The sequence below is a fragment of the Cryptomeria japonica genome, chromosome 5, assembly GCF_030272615.1.
Source record: "Cryptomeria japonica chromosome 5, Sugi_1.0, whole genome shotgun sequence".
Classification (NCBI taxonomy): Eukaryota; Viridiplantae; Streptophyta; class Pinopsida; order Cupressales; family Cupressaceae; genus Cryptomeria; species Cryptomeria japonica.
The window spans coordinates 186,100,459-186,118,267 of record NC_081409.1 but is presented as its reverse complement, the minus strand read 5'-3'; the positions used below and the strand labels follow the sequence as shown (position 1 = coordinate 186,118,267).

Genomic DNA, 17,809 nt, shown 5'->3' with positions numbered 1-17,809 from the left:
CTGAGTGCTGAGGGTGTGGTAATGCATGTTTATGGTGACATCTTGACTCATTTTCTTCACTTGAGGACATCGCTTTGCTAAGGAACAAAGATATTAATGGGCTGATGTTCACCTACAGGCTGAGCATGCTGCTACAGGACTGTAACTTGAATCTGAAACAAATAGAATATCATTCACCTATGGAAGCTTGATAAGTGTTTGACAAAAATGCCTCAAAAAGAGAAGTTGGAGAAATTATTGCAGCAGAGAATTCCTTGTTCCATTTATATATGCAAACTGCTTGGTAAAATAACTCAGTGGAAAGGGAAAATTTTATTGGCAAACTGGGGTGGGACATTACAATGAACATGCTTCTGTACAAAATATCGCAAGCTTTCCTATGCAGATGCTTATCGTTTGGAGAAGGGTGCTTTCCAGATTCATATATAGGATTTCTCCCTCTCCCTTCTTGTTGTCCTCAGCTGGTTTATTAAAATCTGTGCTCCAAGCAACCCCAAAATATTACTGTTCTCTAATGTCAGCTCAAAAAAAATTATTTCCAAAATGATTAAAATCAAGGGATCCTTTCTATGGGAAGGAACAGGGGATCATTTCAAGTATCCCTTCATCTCTTGTGATTAGATGTGTTTAAGTGTTCATAAAAGGGGGCTTGGCCTCAAAAATATTGGTCTCTTCAATCAAGCTTTGGTGAACAGCCACATGGAGCATCCTAAAAGAAAAATACCTATCTGGTAATCATTCTATATGCATTCTCTCATGCACGAACCTCTCAAAGGGTCCAATTATACGGGAAGGAATTAAAAATAGCAAAAGCCTCATAGAAAAGTGGAGGTTTTGAAACATTCAGATGTGACAGAAACTATATTTTGTGAAGGCAGAAGGTTAACAGATCAAATTGTCAAACTATGGCTACCATCCTCAAGGAAAAACCAGGTTCAAAAGTTTTTAAAGATTATTACACAGAACATCAGGATTCCTGGAAAGTTGTTGTTCTAGTTCTTTCACCTCCAAAGATATCTTGGAACATTTATCGTCCGTAGTGCATAAATTTTTACCTACTTGCAGTATGTCTAAGGATAGGTTCAGCTGGCTTCAGAACATCAGTGAGGTTTACATGTTCAAAAAGAAATATTGGAAATTGGTCAGTTTTGAAGCAACTTCTCCTGAGTGCTTCCCTTGACAGAAGATATGGAAATCTAAGGCTTGGCCCAAGGCTAATATTTATCTCTCATAGTTTCCAATGCCAAGATCTTAACTTGGGAACACCTTAAAAGGAAAGCATTTTGTGGTCCTGGGAGTTATCCTTTATGTCTTGTACACAAGGAAGAGATCAATCACATCGTCTTCTCTGTGATTTTACAAGAGGTATCTAGGACTGGTTCTTAATGAGTTTCAATGTTGACTGGGTGGTGGTGGGATCTTTAAGAGAGCATTTTGATTACTGGAAATGTCCAGTTTCTTTAAAATTTTAATTATTCTCCAAGATCTCTAGGACATGTCTCTGGTCATTATTCTCTGGAAAGTTAGGTTAAAACAAAATAATAGGATTTTCAATAATATGCTTAAAACATAAATATACAGTAAGAGATGGCTCACATTATAATTGTTTCCTAGGAATATACATTTCATTGAATAAGTAGAATAAGGCATTTAAAAAAATTTATAAAAAATTTGAAGCATAAGCTATTACAAAATTTTGTGAACCATGACATTTGAAGTTGTACAAACTACAAAGAAAAACCCGTTAAAACCCAGTCGCATCTCAGGTAAACCCCATCATGTCACTAAAAACCATACTCGTGTCGCTAAAAACTAGACAAAATGGCAGCTAAGAAAACAAAGTCAACCTTTTTTGCATTTGTGAAAATTTAATAGCAAGCTTTTTAGTGAGAACAATGGAAAAGTCACATGTTCTTTTTATAGAAAATGCTGCAATTTTTGGGTTTGATGCAGGAGCGAGTAACTCACCAAACCATTAACTGCACAAGTACTTGCACTTCTGGCAAGTTTTTCGTGATTTTTTCAACACTAGTTATATGCATAAAAAGTGAAAACCACAACATGAAAGACAATAATATCTCCATCATATTAAGGAGTAAAAACTAGCATAGATATCTTACATACATCCATCTAAAAGTAATTGAGAGATATCAATCTTGAGGCACCTCTCTTATGTTATTAAGGATGGATAAGCACCTTCAAACTATACATCTTGGCATCTTTTAGATAGCAATATAAATGATATCTATGCTACTTAAGTTTCAATTCCATTTTAATGCTACAATACCAGTAAAATTAACATTCTTATTAATTAGACGTTTTCATTTTAAATCAAGGCTATTTTTGATAGATAGATTAAAAAACATAGAGCTATTTTATTGTTAAGGGTTGTTTTGTCTAGTTAAGAACTATTTTTTATTTAATATATACACATACAGATATATATAAATTTTATTTGTATTTAAGATCTTTTTTTTGTCAGTAAACTACAATATTTGGGATCATGCCCATTATATTAAAAGCATAAGAAAATTGCATTCATATGTGTTCCAATAATAATATATAGTATTTCTACAATCCAATCCTAAAGGGCATAAAACAAAAGTGCCCAAACTGATAGGATGGAAATATTAAACCAAACTACAAAGAAGAAAAAAATACAAAAAACCCCATAGAAAACAATAGCAAAGGGACTATGCTGCCTCATTCTTCATCTCAAAGATGTAAAAATCAGTAAAAAATCATTAAAATCGCAATTAATCCGGAGTATTTGTTGCACCAATTTAATCGGCTGGAAAATCACAGTTGATTTTTTGTTAAAAAACGCGGCTTTCAGAGGTAAAAAATTGCGAATTAAAATTTAAAAATCGTGTTTAAAAAAGTGATACGCCTTTTTCTGGCGCAACCCTAAAAAAGCACGGGAAATATAAGATACCCTTTTGTTTTTTTCTAAACATGGGAGCATTTTTCGACGGCTGCATTTTCTATTTTTCCTAAACGCGCTACACGGGTAGTGGTTCCGAATTCCCGATGGCGACAGGGGCATTTTCTTCCATTTTTCCTGAATGCGCAAGCAAACCAACAAAACAGGTTTTTAAAATTTTCACAGGGAATGGGGCAATGAAAATGTAGTAGCAGTCACATTTCCTTTCTTCTGCTGGTATCACTTATTTTTTTGACATAAGCATATGCTAAAAAATGTAGTAGATCAAAGTTATCTACCAATATAAAGTGCACACTAAAAAAATTTAAAATAGAGTAATATGTTATTGTGTTCTATAAACTTAGTGTATATGTGTGTTTTTTAAGAATATTTTAAGAAATTATATATTTTCAAATGTTCGATAATTTTGCTGATTTACTGCCAATTTTTTCCCCATTTTTTAAAAAACATTGGCCAAAGGATTTATTGTCGATTAAGAGTTTTTCATCTTTGCTTCATCATCATCTAAACTTTCATATATCAAAGAGAACATCAAAAAGAATTTATGTAGGGCAACAAGCTGAGCCTTATCAGGCTAGTGGTATTGCGGAAAATCAAACAAAATTAACACACAAAAAACAAAATCCAATCACAAGATGAAGGTTCTGCAACTTTTATTGAATATGCCTGATTTTTATTACAATCTCTATGAACAATATCGATTTTCAGAGGTCATCCTATAAGCAGCTTCAACCTCCCTGTATTATTTCTGCTCTGTAACTAATTGCACAATTTACCTTAGCATACAATTGTTTCAATTCGCATTTACTCCTTTTATCACTATGCAAAATCCATATCCTTTCCAATTCAAGACTCTAACCATTCATACAATCCATCTTTGGTTTTGACGATAACTGCTCTTCAAATCAATCTTAGTGAAGTATTTGGCTCCACTCAAAAAATCCATCATATCATCCATTCATGTTAGTGGAAACCTATACTTGATGGTTATCTTTTTATTGCCCTCGAATCCATACACATTCACCAATCCCCATCCTTCTTTGGTGCCAAAACCGCTGGAACAACAGACGGACTCAAACTTTCACTAATCGGCCCCTTATCAAGCAACTCTTGCACTCGCCAATTTATCTCTTCATTCTCTTTTGGTGACATTCTATATGGTGCTTTGTTTGGCAAACTTGCACCAGGAATCAAATCCATACAATGGCTAATGCTCCTCATGGGTGGCAATCCATCGGGCAACTCCATCAAAATTTATGCATACTCCTCCAAATTCTCTTGAATTTCCTTTGGTAGTTCTTCTTCTTTCTTTGCTGCCCCAACTGCTGCAAACTTGGGAATTCTGACAAAACATGCTTTCCCCTTGCATTCTCTCAAAAATTACTTTTGGGAAACCAAATATACCTTTGGTTTATTTTCAATCTCTTCTTCTCTATTCTTCATTGGATTCTAGATGTACTCTTTTCCATCTTTCTTGATTGCATATGTATTCATTTTACAATCATGAACAGCCTTCTTATCAAATTGCCACAGTGTGCCCAAGAGAATATGACAAGCGTCCATTCACATTACGTCATACATGACTTCATCCTTGTAGTTTCCAATTTGAAAACTCACCAAACTTTGTTCATTCACCAACAAGTGATGATCCTTTTGCAACCATGAGACTCTATATGGGTTGGGATGCTTAATTCTTTTCACTTTCAGCTTGCTCACCATTCCGTCAGCCACAATATTATCAGTGCTACTGCTGTCCACAATGACTTTGCAAAATTTTCAATTCACCTTACACCTTGTTTAAAACAAATTTCGCCTTTAGGTTGGCTCCAATTTATCCTTTTCCGGATTCAACAACACTCTTCGCAACATCAATGATCTCCATCTTCAAGGTCTTCTCCATGCTTGGTGGCCTCCTTTTCATTTTCAGCTTGTGCTACATGCACTCTTGCCACCTTTCATCTACCTCCATCGAGCTAGATTTGTGGGCATTCAAATATCCAATGTCCCATTTCCCCGCATTGGAAACATGAACCATTGAAACTTCTCCCTCTACCTCTCCAAATGACCCCCTTCCACAAGAGTAGTCTCCTCTTCCTCTAGGGAAATCCCCTCTTCCCTTCCTATGTGCTTGCACTTGATGTGCTTGCTTCCTCTTGCTTGCTTTCAAAGCCTCTACCACTGTTTGGCCGTCCTCTTCCACGCAAAAATCTTCCTCTACCCTGGGAGTTATTTTTCCGCTTCCTATTGAGTTTATCTTTTGCTTTCAAGGCATTTCGGTATGCCTCTTCCACACTATGCATATTAATCAGACTTATCTCATCTTGGATGGATATGCGCAGGCCATTTAAGTATCTTGAAACATGTTCAGTATCATCTTCTACATAACCCGCTCTTGAGCTTAACTAGTAACACTCCTCAACATACTCCTCAAACATTGCTCTCTTTTTGCTTCTAATTTTGGAGTTTTCTAAGCAAACTGATTTGATAGTTCACTAGCAAAAGCTTTGATTTAATTTTTCTAGCCATTTGATCCAACAATCTGATTTTATCCTTCCCTCTTTGTTATCTATCTGTTTGCACATGATCCTCTTCTGATCTTCTTCTATGTTTTCATACTCAAAATATTTGTCCATTTCACTAATCCAATCTAACAATTCTCTCGCAGTTAAACCACTTTTGAAATTTGGAGGATCAAATCGAAGCTTAGAGCTTATCCTAGTGATAGCCTTGATCAACTTCTCCTCTCCTAGATCAAGCCCTGGCTGATTCACTTGCTCTCCTCCCTCGACAACCTATTCTTCCTTATCTTCACTGATATCTCTGTATGGGCTCCTCTTCTCTAAGCCATCTCCATTTTGTCCATTCGTGCCATAAGACCTCTAATTGCCTCTGCAAGTTCAAGCTCCACACCTCTAAGTCCTCTTCCTCTTAGACCCTGCCCTCTATATGCCATATTGGCTTCATGTAGGTCTTCTTCTTAACACAAACGAACTTGCTTTGAAACCAAATGATGCTAGACAACAAATTGAGTCTTATCAAGCTGAGTGGTATTGCAATGATTCAAGTTGAGCAGAACTTATATAGGTAGGTTGAAGCTGCTTATAGAATGACCTTTGGAAATTGATATTGTTCATAGAGATTGAAATAAAAATTTGGTATATTCAATTAAAGCTGTAGAATCTTCATCTTGTGATTGGATTTTGGTTGAATGAAACACACAAAATACAAAGTCCAATCACAAGATGATTCTACAGCTTTAATTGAATATGCCAAGTTTTTATTACAATCTCTATGAACAATATCAATTTCCAAAGGTCATTCTATAAGCAGCTTCAACCTACCTATATAAGTTCTGCTCCCCAACTAATTGCACAATTTTCCTTTGCATACAATTGTTTCTATTTGCATTGACTCCTTTTATTGCTGCGCAGAATCCATATCCTTTCCAGTTCCTGACTTTAAAATCCCACGTTTATTCCCTTCTCATCTTTGTGTAACAGATCTGAATCTATTTTCTCTCCTCTAATAGCAACATTGCCCTATTTTAATTCATTCACACAAGGAGCTATCAAGCTTGGTTTTAGCCTTTGTTTTTCTGCAATTCTTCCACACTCTTCTTTGTTCACACTGACTTTTCTTTTCTCCTTCCTTGCATTTTTTTTCTTTCCACTCCACATAACATTCTATGCCAACTCTCCCTTGTTTACCTCACTGGGTAAACAGGAAGAATACAGAAATCGAACAGCAATGCACAATGCAAATACAAAAGAAGTACCAAAATAAGCTTTCCATTAATGTCAAAGGATGTTCATATTATAATCTGTCGTCAATATTACATGTCCTCCAACACCCGGAGGTGGTACAATATATGACAGCCGAAGGGGTGCGACACAACCGTCGCGACTCCAACTTCCTACCCGTCGGCTAACTAACTATCAATAATTAACATTACTAAACTATACATTTTTTCCCGATAACATCATCCCCCCCAAAAAAAGAAGTCGTCTCCGACGACTAACAACAAAATGGAGACAATGCATATATACACCCAAAACAAAGTCAAGGAGGGGGCTGAGGAAGCGTCCCTGAAGTCGAAGGCTGAGATGCGGGTGGCTGGGCCACCAGGCAGGCGCGGAGCTCATAGACCTGCTGGGTGCGTGCTGCCACATCCCGCTCTGCCACCAACACCTTCTCTAAGGCCGTCTTCACCATAAGCGCAGCCTCCAGTAGCTCCTTCTCCTTGGTATCGGCGGACTCTGTCATGCGAACCAACTGAGCCTGAACAACATCTAACTCCTGCTGGACGAGACTCCGCGCACTCTGCTCCTCCGAAACATAGTTTTAAAACTCTTTGACTCGCCTCGAACTCGCCACGGACTCGCGAGTCCTTTGGCGAGCCGAGTCGACTCGCCTAGGACTCGCGTGGCGAGTCCAGGCGAGTCCCTGCGAAAGACTCGCGAGTCTTTCGCAAAGACTCGCGCGAGTCTTTCACAGGGACTCGCGGGCCCAGAAAAAACGCGCCCGTGGGGCTTAAAACCAATTTTTTTTTCATTTTTTGACTTCAATTTGGGTTTTTTTTGGCTGGAGCAGGTTAGAAGGGTTTGGAGGAGTGGAGGGAAGAAGGAAAAATCAGCAAGAGAGATCTAGGTAAGGATTTTTCTCCTTTTTTTTTTTCATTTGAATCATTTCATTGTTTTGAAACTGAAAAAAATCTTGAAAAACAAGGGGATATGCTGCCAAATTTTTTTCTATTTTCTTTTCTAAGTTATTTCCTCTTTTTTTTTTCTTGTTTTTGAATGCTATTTTTCCCAAATGATTCATTGTCATTTTTTTTGTTGATTTTCCATAAAACCCTGCTGATTTTTTTTTTTTCATGTTAAATCAGCAATGGCAAGTTCAACTCCAAGGGCAACCCCAAGGTCAGGAAGACAAAGAGATAAAGCTTGGAAATATGGGATTGCAGGAAGCAAAAAGGGGGAGGTCACTTGCACCGAATGCACAAGATGGATGACTGGTGGAATCAATAGATTAAAATACCACCTTGCACAAATACCTGGATATGGTGTGGAGGCATGCCCCAAATCAACTCCTGAAATTATTAGAGAGATGAAGGCCATTCTTCCTGAGAATGATATGCATAAGGAAGAAAGGCAAAAAACAAGAGAAGCCATAGCAGCTGCAATGAATCCCACATTGTCCACTTTGGGTCCCATTGGTCATAGTCGGGGTCGTCAGTCACTTTCATCTTTTGGTGACAATGAGGGTGAGGCTAGTGGCACTCCTGTTAGATCAGACCCTAATTTTTTTGTACCACGCAATGTTCCAGGTGCACAACCTTCACTTGAAGGTACAGGATGGAATAAAGAGAAGCATGAACAAGCACGGATAGCAGCTTCAAACTTTTGGTTTTACAATAATCTATCTTTCAATGCAGCAAACAATGTGTATTGGGAAAGTTTTGTTAATGCATGTACAGTGGCGGGTAAGGGGTTTAAGGCCCCAACAGGTCATGACTTCAGTGGGCCATTGCTAGAGAAAGCTGTGAAAAATACAGAAGGTGTGGTTGATGATCAGAAAAGGTATTGGAAGAGAAAAGGATGCAGCATTTTATCTGATGGATGGACAGATGGACGGAATAGGACTCTTCTCAACTTCTTGGTGGCTTCAAATGGTGCAATGGTATTCATAAAGTCTGTTGATGCCTCAAATGAAATAAAAAATGCAGAGACTTTGTGTAATCTGTTGGATGGTGTGGTTCGGGAAGTTGGAGTTGAGAATGTTGTCCAAATTATCACGGACAACGCAGCTGCATATGTATCTGCAAGTAGAATGCTTATGCAGAGGCATCCTTCGATTACATGGAGTCCTTGTGCTGCACATTGCTTGGACTTGGTGCTAGAGGACATTGGGAAGATTGGATGGGTGAAGAAGGTGGTTGAAGATGCAAAAAGTGTCACCAAATTCATCTACAACCATACTTGGGTGCTTGCTTTGATGAGAAAATACACAAATGGCAAGGACCTTGTGCGACCTGGAGTGACACGATTTGCTAGCCACTTCATCACTTTGCAGAGCATTCTTAGTGCCATTCCTCATCTTAAGCAGATGTTTGTGTCAGATGCTTGGTTGGGGTCTGCATACTCCAAAAGACCTGAAGCAGAGAAGATTGTGACCATTGTTTTTGATGATGGGTTCAATAAAAGTGGAGAGGAGTTGACTGCGGTAAGTAACAAACACAAAAGTAAAGTTTATACAATCTTGTCTATTTGCTGATTTTATTTTTTAGGGGTTGATTTTGTATTAATTTAAAATTTGTTTTAATTTTTTTAGGTGACAGAACCTTTGGTGAGGGTTCTTCGTATGGTGGATGGAGAGGGCATGCCAATGGGTTTCATTTATGAGGCCATGGATAGGGCCAAAGAGGCCATTTCACATTACTATCGTGGAAATGCAAGAAAATGTGAAATCTTTTGGCGCATCATTGATCGTAGGTGGACAAACCAACTCCACCAACCGATACATGCCTTCGCCTACTTTTTGAACCCGAAATTCTACTTCTCTGATTCATTTAGGGCTGATGAGGAGGTCATGGCAGGTGTTATTACATGCATTGATAAGATGACACCTGATCCTGAGTTGAGAGACAAGGTTCTTGATGAGTTGGAGGTGAGATTTGACATTTGCAATTGCTCTATCTTTATTTATGAATTCGGAAATGTTCATTATTGAATTTGAGTTTGACACTTTGACTATCTAGTATCTATTTCTGAATTTGGAAATGTTCATTCCATTGTTCAAGATCTACAAAAGTGCAGAGGGGAGACTCTTCTCATCACAACTAGCAATTGATAGGAGAGGAAAACAACAACCAGGTAAAACATTTAGTAACTTAGTTCAACAGTGCAAGAAAAAACCTACAAACTTGATTGTTACATTTTTTTCTCAATTCTAATATTTCTAAATGTTTTTTGTAGATTTATGGTGGGAGAATTATGGTGCCGGCACGCCTAATCTTCAAAAGATAGCTATCCGTGTTTTGTCTCAGCCATGCAGTGCTTTTGGGTGTGAACGAAATTGGAGTGTCTTTGAAAGCATTCACACAAAGAAAAGAAATAGATTGTCACAAAAGCGGCTCAATGATCTAGTATTTGTTCGGTACAACCTTCGCCTTCGAGTTAGACAGGTGGAGGGTGTTTCACATGAGGCCATTGACTTGGATGAAATTGATCCATATGGTGATTGGACCATGAATGAACAAAATGATGGTGATGATGTCCTCCTTACCGAAGAAGAAATTGCAGAAATAGAGAGAGGAGCAGCACAAGATGCAGAAGGAGCAAGATTGGATGAAGATGAGGACGAAGATGAGGATGATGATGAGGACTATGACTTTGAAGAAGACTCATCTCACCATTTAGATACCACAACACCCACTGCTACTACTTCTAGCTCAAGGCCTGAAAAATTGAGCTATATTAGGAAAAATACAAAGAGGAAGATGTAGTCTTCTCTTTGGTTTGTTCATTCACATTGCTGTTTTTCACATTTGCAGTTGGACTTGGACATATCATTATATGTAATTTTGTGAACATTTATATACTTATGTTGCCATTATAGTATTATACATTTTAGAGTTGAAACTTGAAACTTGAATATGCTGCCATGAATGATGAAATTTCAAATATTGCGTGTTTGTACTTTGTAGATCATATGACATGTGTAATGTTTCAATTATGGCACTTATGTTCTCTAAATGCATTAATTTCTTTATGTTTTTTTGTAAAACTACGGTTTGTTTTTTTTGCCGAGTCTTTGCCGAGTCTTTCGCGAGTCTTTCACGAGTCCGAGTCCGAGTCCAAAATTTTGGTTTGCCGAGTCCGAGGCGAGTCCGAGATTTTCAACTATGCTCCGAAAGACGGGTGTCCACCGCAACCTTCTCTGCGCGGGCTGTCTCAAGCTGTGCTACCAACTGTGATCTCTCGGCTGCCCACGAGGCTTGTTGTCTGGCCATGTCCTGCTCTAACTCAACTCGAGCAGCCTCGCGAACCGCAGACTCATGCTGCGTCTGGCGTAAGGCATAGTAGGCCTCCCGATAAACCTGCTCAATCTCCCGGACGAGAGTCGTCACCCTACTCTCCACGACGGGCTGAGGCACACTCCAAGCCTCCAACATCGCATCCGTCTGGATAACTAGCCACCCTCGTGCCTCAAAACATGTAGTGAAAGCTACGGGACAGCCGTCTCGCATAAACTGGAGGACCTGCTCTAATTCCTCCACAACCTGCTGCAGAGCTCGTGTCTGAGCCGCGGCCACCACTCGTCGACCCCTCGTCACCATGTCTGCCAGATAAACCTCAATATCCTCCCCATCCAGCCCCAATGTAGGTACAGGAAGCCCACGTGGTAGCTCAAAAGTCTCCTCAGGGACCACACCTGGTGCATCCTGCTGGCCCAAAGGTGTCTCCCCCGCCCCCTCAAGTGTAGCAACCGCATGCTCTGGGCTGGTAGGAACACCCTCTCCTGTCACCTGTCCCTCTGCTGGTGCCTGTGTCTCCGCCGAGGAATCCTCCAGATCCACCACCTCCATGGAAGGCTCTCGCCGAGGTGAGAATACAGCTGCTCCTATGGGTGGCATCACTGTCATCTGGAATCTCCGGGTCAGCCAACTCCCCATAGCCGCCACCGATGGAGCTGCACTCAACACCTCCGACCCTCTCTCCCCCTCGGAAACATGTCCTGCCATGGGCTCCTCCAACAAGGAGGCAGCAACAGTCACCACTGCCTCGGATCCCACAACGTCCAGTTGCACCTGAGGCTCAACCATCTCCTCTGCCACGCCTCCCTGCGGTGGACCACACGACTCCGCCCTGCTGTCAGTACATGCCTCTGCGGGAGTCGGTCCCGCGGCTGGTGCACGAGCCTGCTGCGGTGGTATGGCGGAAGGTGATGCGGCCGGCTGCATGGGCCCGAGTGTAACGGGCGTGCGGCTCTGCCCAAATGCCGAAATCGAAGTACTGCCCGCTGACGACCCCACAAGTGTGCCAAGTGGGAGTGTGGGTGGTGCAAACAACACTCGCTCTCCGGCGGGCTCCATCCTCCCCTCGTCTGTGGCCCGACTGCTGCTGTCATCCTCATCCTCCGAATCCTCCGAATCCTCTGCACTGCTAGAAGTTTCTCGCCCACTATCAGGTTCTGCTGAGGTGGGCTCTAATATCCTTTTCCGCTTTGCGGAAGAGTGGCCAATATCAAGGTGTCTCCAATGCATGATAGGAGGCTCACCGTCTGCCAATGGTCTCTGTGGCTGTATCTCCAATTCTGCCTCCGGTACTACTTCTCGCGTGGCCTCCAGAAACAATCCGATGGCATAGTGGGGCATGTAAAACGTGCGATGCTCCATCATCAAGAACTCGCACATCCGCTCTGATAACAATGTAGCCCAATCATACACAATGCCATTCAGAAGTCCATTCATCAATATGATCTGTGGAAGAGCGATGTCCGATGCCCTACCAGACCCTGTCAACCTGCTCTTGATGACGTCCATTATGCACCGCCAATGGCCCTCTGCAACAAAAGACCTACGCATCCCACAGCTCTTCGTGGCATCAACAATGCTCTCTAATTCTGCTATGGTTAAGTCTCGGGATACTCGTTTAATCCAATATTCTTTTTCCTCCCGCGTCATTTTCTTAGCTTTCAATTCCACTTTCTTGCCATGTACTCTTGGAATGCCAAACACTCTCGTAAAATCTGTCGGTTTGAAGGATACCGTGATATCCCTCCCCAGGTATTCAAAAGTACTCGTCCGTGAATGGCGATCAAAGGTATCAACCATGAATCGTAATGCTCCCTCATACTCACAGACAGCAAACACGGGCATTCGGACGGCCCACTCCACTCCTGCTTTCCGAAGGCTCTTCTTCACCAAATCATCATCTGGTGTATCCTGCCACCACTTCCTACATTCGGACCCATTCAATCCCTCAAAGGTGATCTGCTGTGGGGTCAATGCGTTCTTCCCTCGTGCGGCATGCTGCTGTGGTGCCTTTCTCTTCTGCCTGGCATGCATTGTGTTACCGGCTATGCAAACACCCGAAGGAAGAACTCGCGTATCCTTATTCATGTGGCTGCCCTCCTGCAACCGTTTTTTCCAATTCCTTTTTCCTGCAGACTCCATTAGTTTCCTGTAACTGATTCTTGATTTTAGCCGTCGTGTTGCAAAAAGCGGCTAACTGCCTCCGGGTAGCTAAGACTATGCGGAGGTGATCCCTTGTATGTGCCTGTGTGTTGGGCGTGCGGTAGACACCAGGAGGAGCCAACCCAAGCTTGTGGCTATGAACTTGTTTTATGTCTACGTGCCCACCGCACGGTAGATTTTCGCCTGTAGCTGTATTTCTGTCAATTGTCGTAGCGGCTGCAATGTTGGTAATGCCCTGCTTGGCTGCACATTTCACAGTAGGTGACGACAACAATTTCACTTCTTCGAATAATGAAAGTGGTGTTAGCTTTAGCGGCCAATCGCAGCTATTTTATAGCCCGTAATTTATTGCCCCCTCTTATTCCTATGCTGTCGACAGCTCTTGAAAATTATTGTACCATCGCAGCATCAAATAACAGCTATGCTGGTGTGTCAGGAAACACTAACACATCAACTGATAAAATTTTTGATGAGAAACTCGAAACAATAGGTGAAGTGCTCGAAGGGCTTGTATAGTCTGTCGCAGCTATCATGGGTCACACTTGCTCCGATGATCATCAATTGCAGATGCAGGATGACTTGGCTGAACTGATCGTGGCTTGCAAAGTTATTCACCATTTGCGTTTCCTTCTTTTCCCTTCGGCTGCGTCTTCTTTTCCCTTCGGCGGTTTAGCGCGGTGTTTCCTTCGTTCCCCCCGGCGACATCTCCTCCTTTCCCTTCGGCTGCTTTTCTTCTTTTCCCTTCGGCGGTTGAGCGCGGTGTTTCCGTTTGGTTTCTAGCTTGGACGTTTATCTTGTTTTCAGCCTTCAGTGGCTTCCACCGCACGGTGGCTTCCACCGTCGGTGGTGCCACTGCACGGTGGTGCCACCTACGTGTCCACCGTACGGTGGTCTGTTTTTCTTTTTCTTTTTTTTTTTTCAATTTTTCTTTTATATATACTTTTTTTTTCCAAATTTTCGTATATATATATATTTTTTTTTTCTTTTTTTTTCTTTTTTTTCTTTTTTTTTTTTTATATATATTTTTTTTTCAAATTTTCTAATTTTTAGCTGCGGCCGTTTGACTGGAGGTTCCCGGTTCCCTCCGTTCGTGATAGACCTTCAGTTTGGACCCGTTGACTGCCTCTGGTATCTCTTTCCCATCCAACGTCCATAACTTTATCGCCCCGTTCGTGTTGACCTCACGTATCCGGAAGGGCCCTAACCATCGGACTTTGAATTTCCCCGATTTAATTTCGTTTCGTCCATTATATTTCAAGACTAACTGCCCCGGTGTGAACCTCGCCCGCCGAATGTGTTGGTCGTGCCAATGTTTCCTTCGTTGCTGGGCCACGTCTGTCACCCATTGTGCCATCATCCGTCTTTCATCCAACTTATTTAGGGCGTATAGTCTCTCTCGAAGGCTTTCCATGTCGCCTAGCCTGTTGTCAATAGCGATTCTGAGACTTGGCACCATGAATTCCACCGGTACCACAGCCTCCTGGCCGTACATCAATTGGAAAGGTGTCTGCCCGATGGTTACTTTGTAAGTTGTTCGGTACGCCCAAAGTACCGACAGCAGACGCTCCTCCCAGTCTTCTTTTTCAACGCCACAGGACTTATAAATTACCGACACCATGATTTTGTTGGTCGCCTCAGCCTGACCGTTTGCCCTGGGATAGTACGGACTTGATAGGGAATGAAAAATTTTGAACTCGGTTGTCAATAGTCGAATAATATGATTTACAAAGTGCCCTCCTCTATCACTTGTCAATTGAATAGGTATTCCATACCGGGTGATAATCTGTTCATAAATAAATTTCGCCGTACTGACGACAGAGTTGTCTGCCAAAGCCCTCGCTTCGACCCATTTGGTCAAATATTCTGTCGCCACGACAATGTATCTACATCTTCGGGCGCGACTCGGTTTCAATGGACCAACGAAGTCTAACCCCCATCTTTCGAACAACTCTTGAGCATGCGACGGGTTAAGTGGCATGAAATCTCTCTTTAACGGTCGCCCAGCACGCTGACATGTATCACAACTTGTCACCCATTCTCTGGCGTCATTATGCAGTGTTGGCCACCATAAGCCCACTAGTAGGACCTTCCTTGCTGTCGTATCCAGTCCCATGTGTCCTCCAGCGGCCCCTTCATGGGCTTCTCTCAATACTCCTGGGATTCCTCTTCTAAGACGCATCGTCGTAGGATCTGGTCAGGTCCCATTTTGTAAAGAAGGCCATTTATAAGTTGGAATGTTCGGCTTCTTAATACAAGTTTCCATCTTTCGCCTGCTGACATTTCCTTAGGAAATTTTGACGTTGACAGGTATTCACCCACACTCGTGTACCAGGGAGGAAGGATGGCAATGCGGAAAAGATGGGTGTCCGGAAAATCCTCGCTAATGCCTTCGGCCGGCTCTCCAGACTTGATCCGTGATAGCTGGTCGGCTATGACATGGCTCCTGCCAGGTCTGACAATGATGTTGAACGTAAATTCTTGTAACAGCAACAGCCATCGACTAATCCGCCCCTGGATGATTGGCTTGTTCACCAAATACATCAACGCCTGGTGATCCACATAAAATGTGGATGGTGTTGCCAATAGGTAATGTCGGAATTTTTGGACGGAGTATACCATGCCGAGGGCTTCTCTCTCCGTCGTGCTGTAGTTCCTCTCTGCGTTTGACAAGAGTCGACTTGCAAAATACACTGGGTGGTCCAACCCGTGGCTGCCAACCTGTGCCAGGGTGGCCCCTATGGCGAAGTTGGATGCGTCGACATGTACATGGAACTCTTTGTCCCAGTCTGGGTATGTCAAGATTGGCGCACCCACCAACCATGACTTTAACTCTTGAAAAGCCTCTTCTTGGGCCGTCCCCCAGACGTACGGCTCCCCCCTTCGTGTCAGCCTATCAAGTGGGTATGATACTTGGGCAAAGTTCTTAATAAACCGCCTATAATACCCAATGTGTCCAAGAAATGACTTGACGCCAGTGACATCGTCGGGCGCCTCCATCTCCACAATGACCCGTACTTTGTCAAGGTCCGTCTTCAGTCCAGCCTTGCAGACGATGTGCCCTAGTAACTTGCCCTGAGGCACCATGAATCTGCATTTCTTGGGATTTAGGGCGAGGTGGGCTCGTCGGCATCTCTCCATGCCTTCGCCAAGTGCGGCCAGATGTGCCTCCTCCGTGCTGTAAATGGACCAATCATCCAAGAATGCTTTGAAGTTTCCTACGGACATTTTATCGAAGATATGGAGGATTATCCGTTGAAAGGTAGCTGGCGCGTTGCACAACCCGAATGGCATCCGGTTGTATACATAGACGCCATCTTCTACGACAAAGGTGGTCTTCAATTTGTCCTCCTCTGCAATGGAAATTTGATTATATCCGGAGAATCCATCCATAAATGAATAAATTTCGTGACCCGCGACTTCCTCGAGGATGGTGTCTGTGAATGGTATGGGAAATGGATCTTTAATTGTGACAGCATTCAAACACCTGAAGTCTACACAGATTCTTATCTGATCGGCCTCCTTTTTCAAGGATATCACAATGGGTGATACCCATTCACTCGTCTGGACCTTGAAGATAATCCCTGATTCAAGCATGCGGTCAATTTCGTTATTTACCCTGGCTGCATAATTTTTGTTCATCCTGTATGGCCTCTTCCGTACGGGCACGGCTCCGGGAACCAAAGGGATCCGATGTACACAAAGTTCTTGTGGTACCCCCTTGAGGTCCTTATACGTCCAAGCGAACACATCTTTGTATTCTGTGAAGATTTTGAACGCCGTCGTCTTTAAGACCGGATTCCAGTCGTCGCCGACTAGAATGTTTTTCTGTTCTGAAGTTTCTCCAAGGTTTGTAACTTGAAGTGTGGATTCTTCGTACCTTATGGGCTTACTTTTGTCAAACTGGTGCGCTGGTGCGTCATCCATAGGGACATCCCCTTCCTTGTATTGTCCGTATTCTGGCGGAAACTCGTTCATGTCAGGTCCTTCAATCCCCAACATATTGCACCCGTACAATAATTCATAGTCTTCCATTTGCCAATGGAAGAGCCCTTTCAAAGAATCCGTCTCATCCTCAGAACAGGCTTGAATTCCTAAGATGCCTTCGTCATCTGGTTCCCTGCCATCTTTTCCTTCGTCGATATCGTTGTCTCCGTCGGACTCTGACTCTGACGCCAACTCTTCACTGACCAGTTGAGTTTTGAGGTCAATGGTATACTTTCTGCCAGCCTTTTCCATGGACAAGGTGTTCTTCCAATTGTGGTTTGCTTTGGCCGCCACCAACCAGCCTCTGCCGAGGATGGCATCATACCCCTTCTTCTTCAATGGGATGACCACAAAATTCAAGACGAACGGCTGTGTTCCGATCGTCACTGGTGGCGCCATGAGTGTGCCAAGCGGCTTGATGCCTTGTTGGTCTGCTCCCAATAAATTAAAGGTGGACGGCCAGAGAGTAGGTTTACCCAATTTTTTCCATGTTTCCTCTGGCAAGACATTTACTCCCGACCCGCCGTCGACAATGGTGTTGGTCAGGATGGTGCCCAGTATACCCATTTCCACCACTGTTGGGTGTCTACCGTTGTTGATCGTCAGGGCTAATGGGTCTGCCGCTGTCTCGCCAAGGTTGTCCTTGCCATGTATTGGTCGGCCTACTGGGGTTATCATTGCGG

The 17,809-nt window shown here is 42.7% G+C and overlaps 2 protein-coding genes across 7 annotated transcripts in view; one reads left to right on the top strand and one right to left on the bottom strand.

Moving 5' to 3' along the window:
• LOC131060891 (cell cycle checkpoint protein RAD17) overlaps positions 1 to 17,809 on the bottom strand; it is a 206,462-nt gene that overhangs the window by 131,200 nt on the left and 57,453 nt on the right. The window lies entirely within an intron of this gene.
• LOC131876323 (uncharacterized) lies at positions 8,777 to 9,992 on the top strand. Its single transcript, XM_059221316.1, has 3 exons — positions 8,777 to 9,166; positions 9,275 to 9,610; positions 9,744 to 9,992. Exons 1-3 carry the CDS (start codon positions 8,780 to 8,782, stop codon positions 9,894 to 9,896), a joined length of 876 nt encoding a protein of 291 aa, XP_059077299.1. The 5' UTR covers positions 8,777 to 8,779; the 3' UTR covers positions 9,897 to 9,992.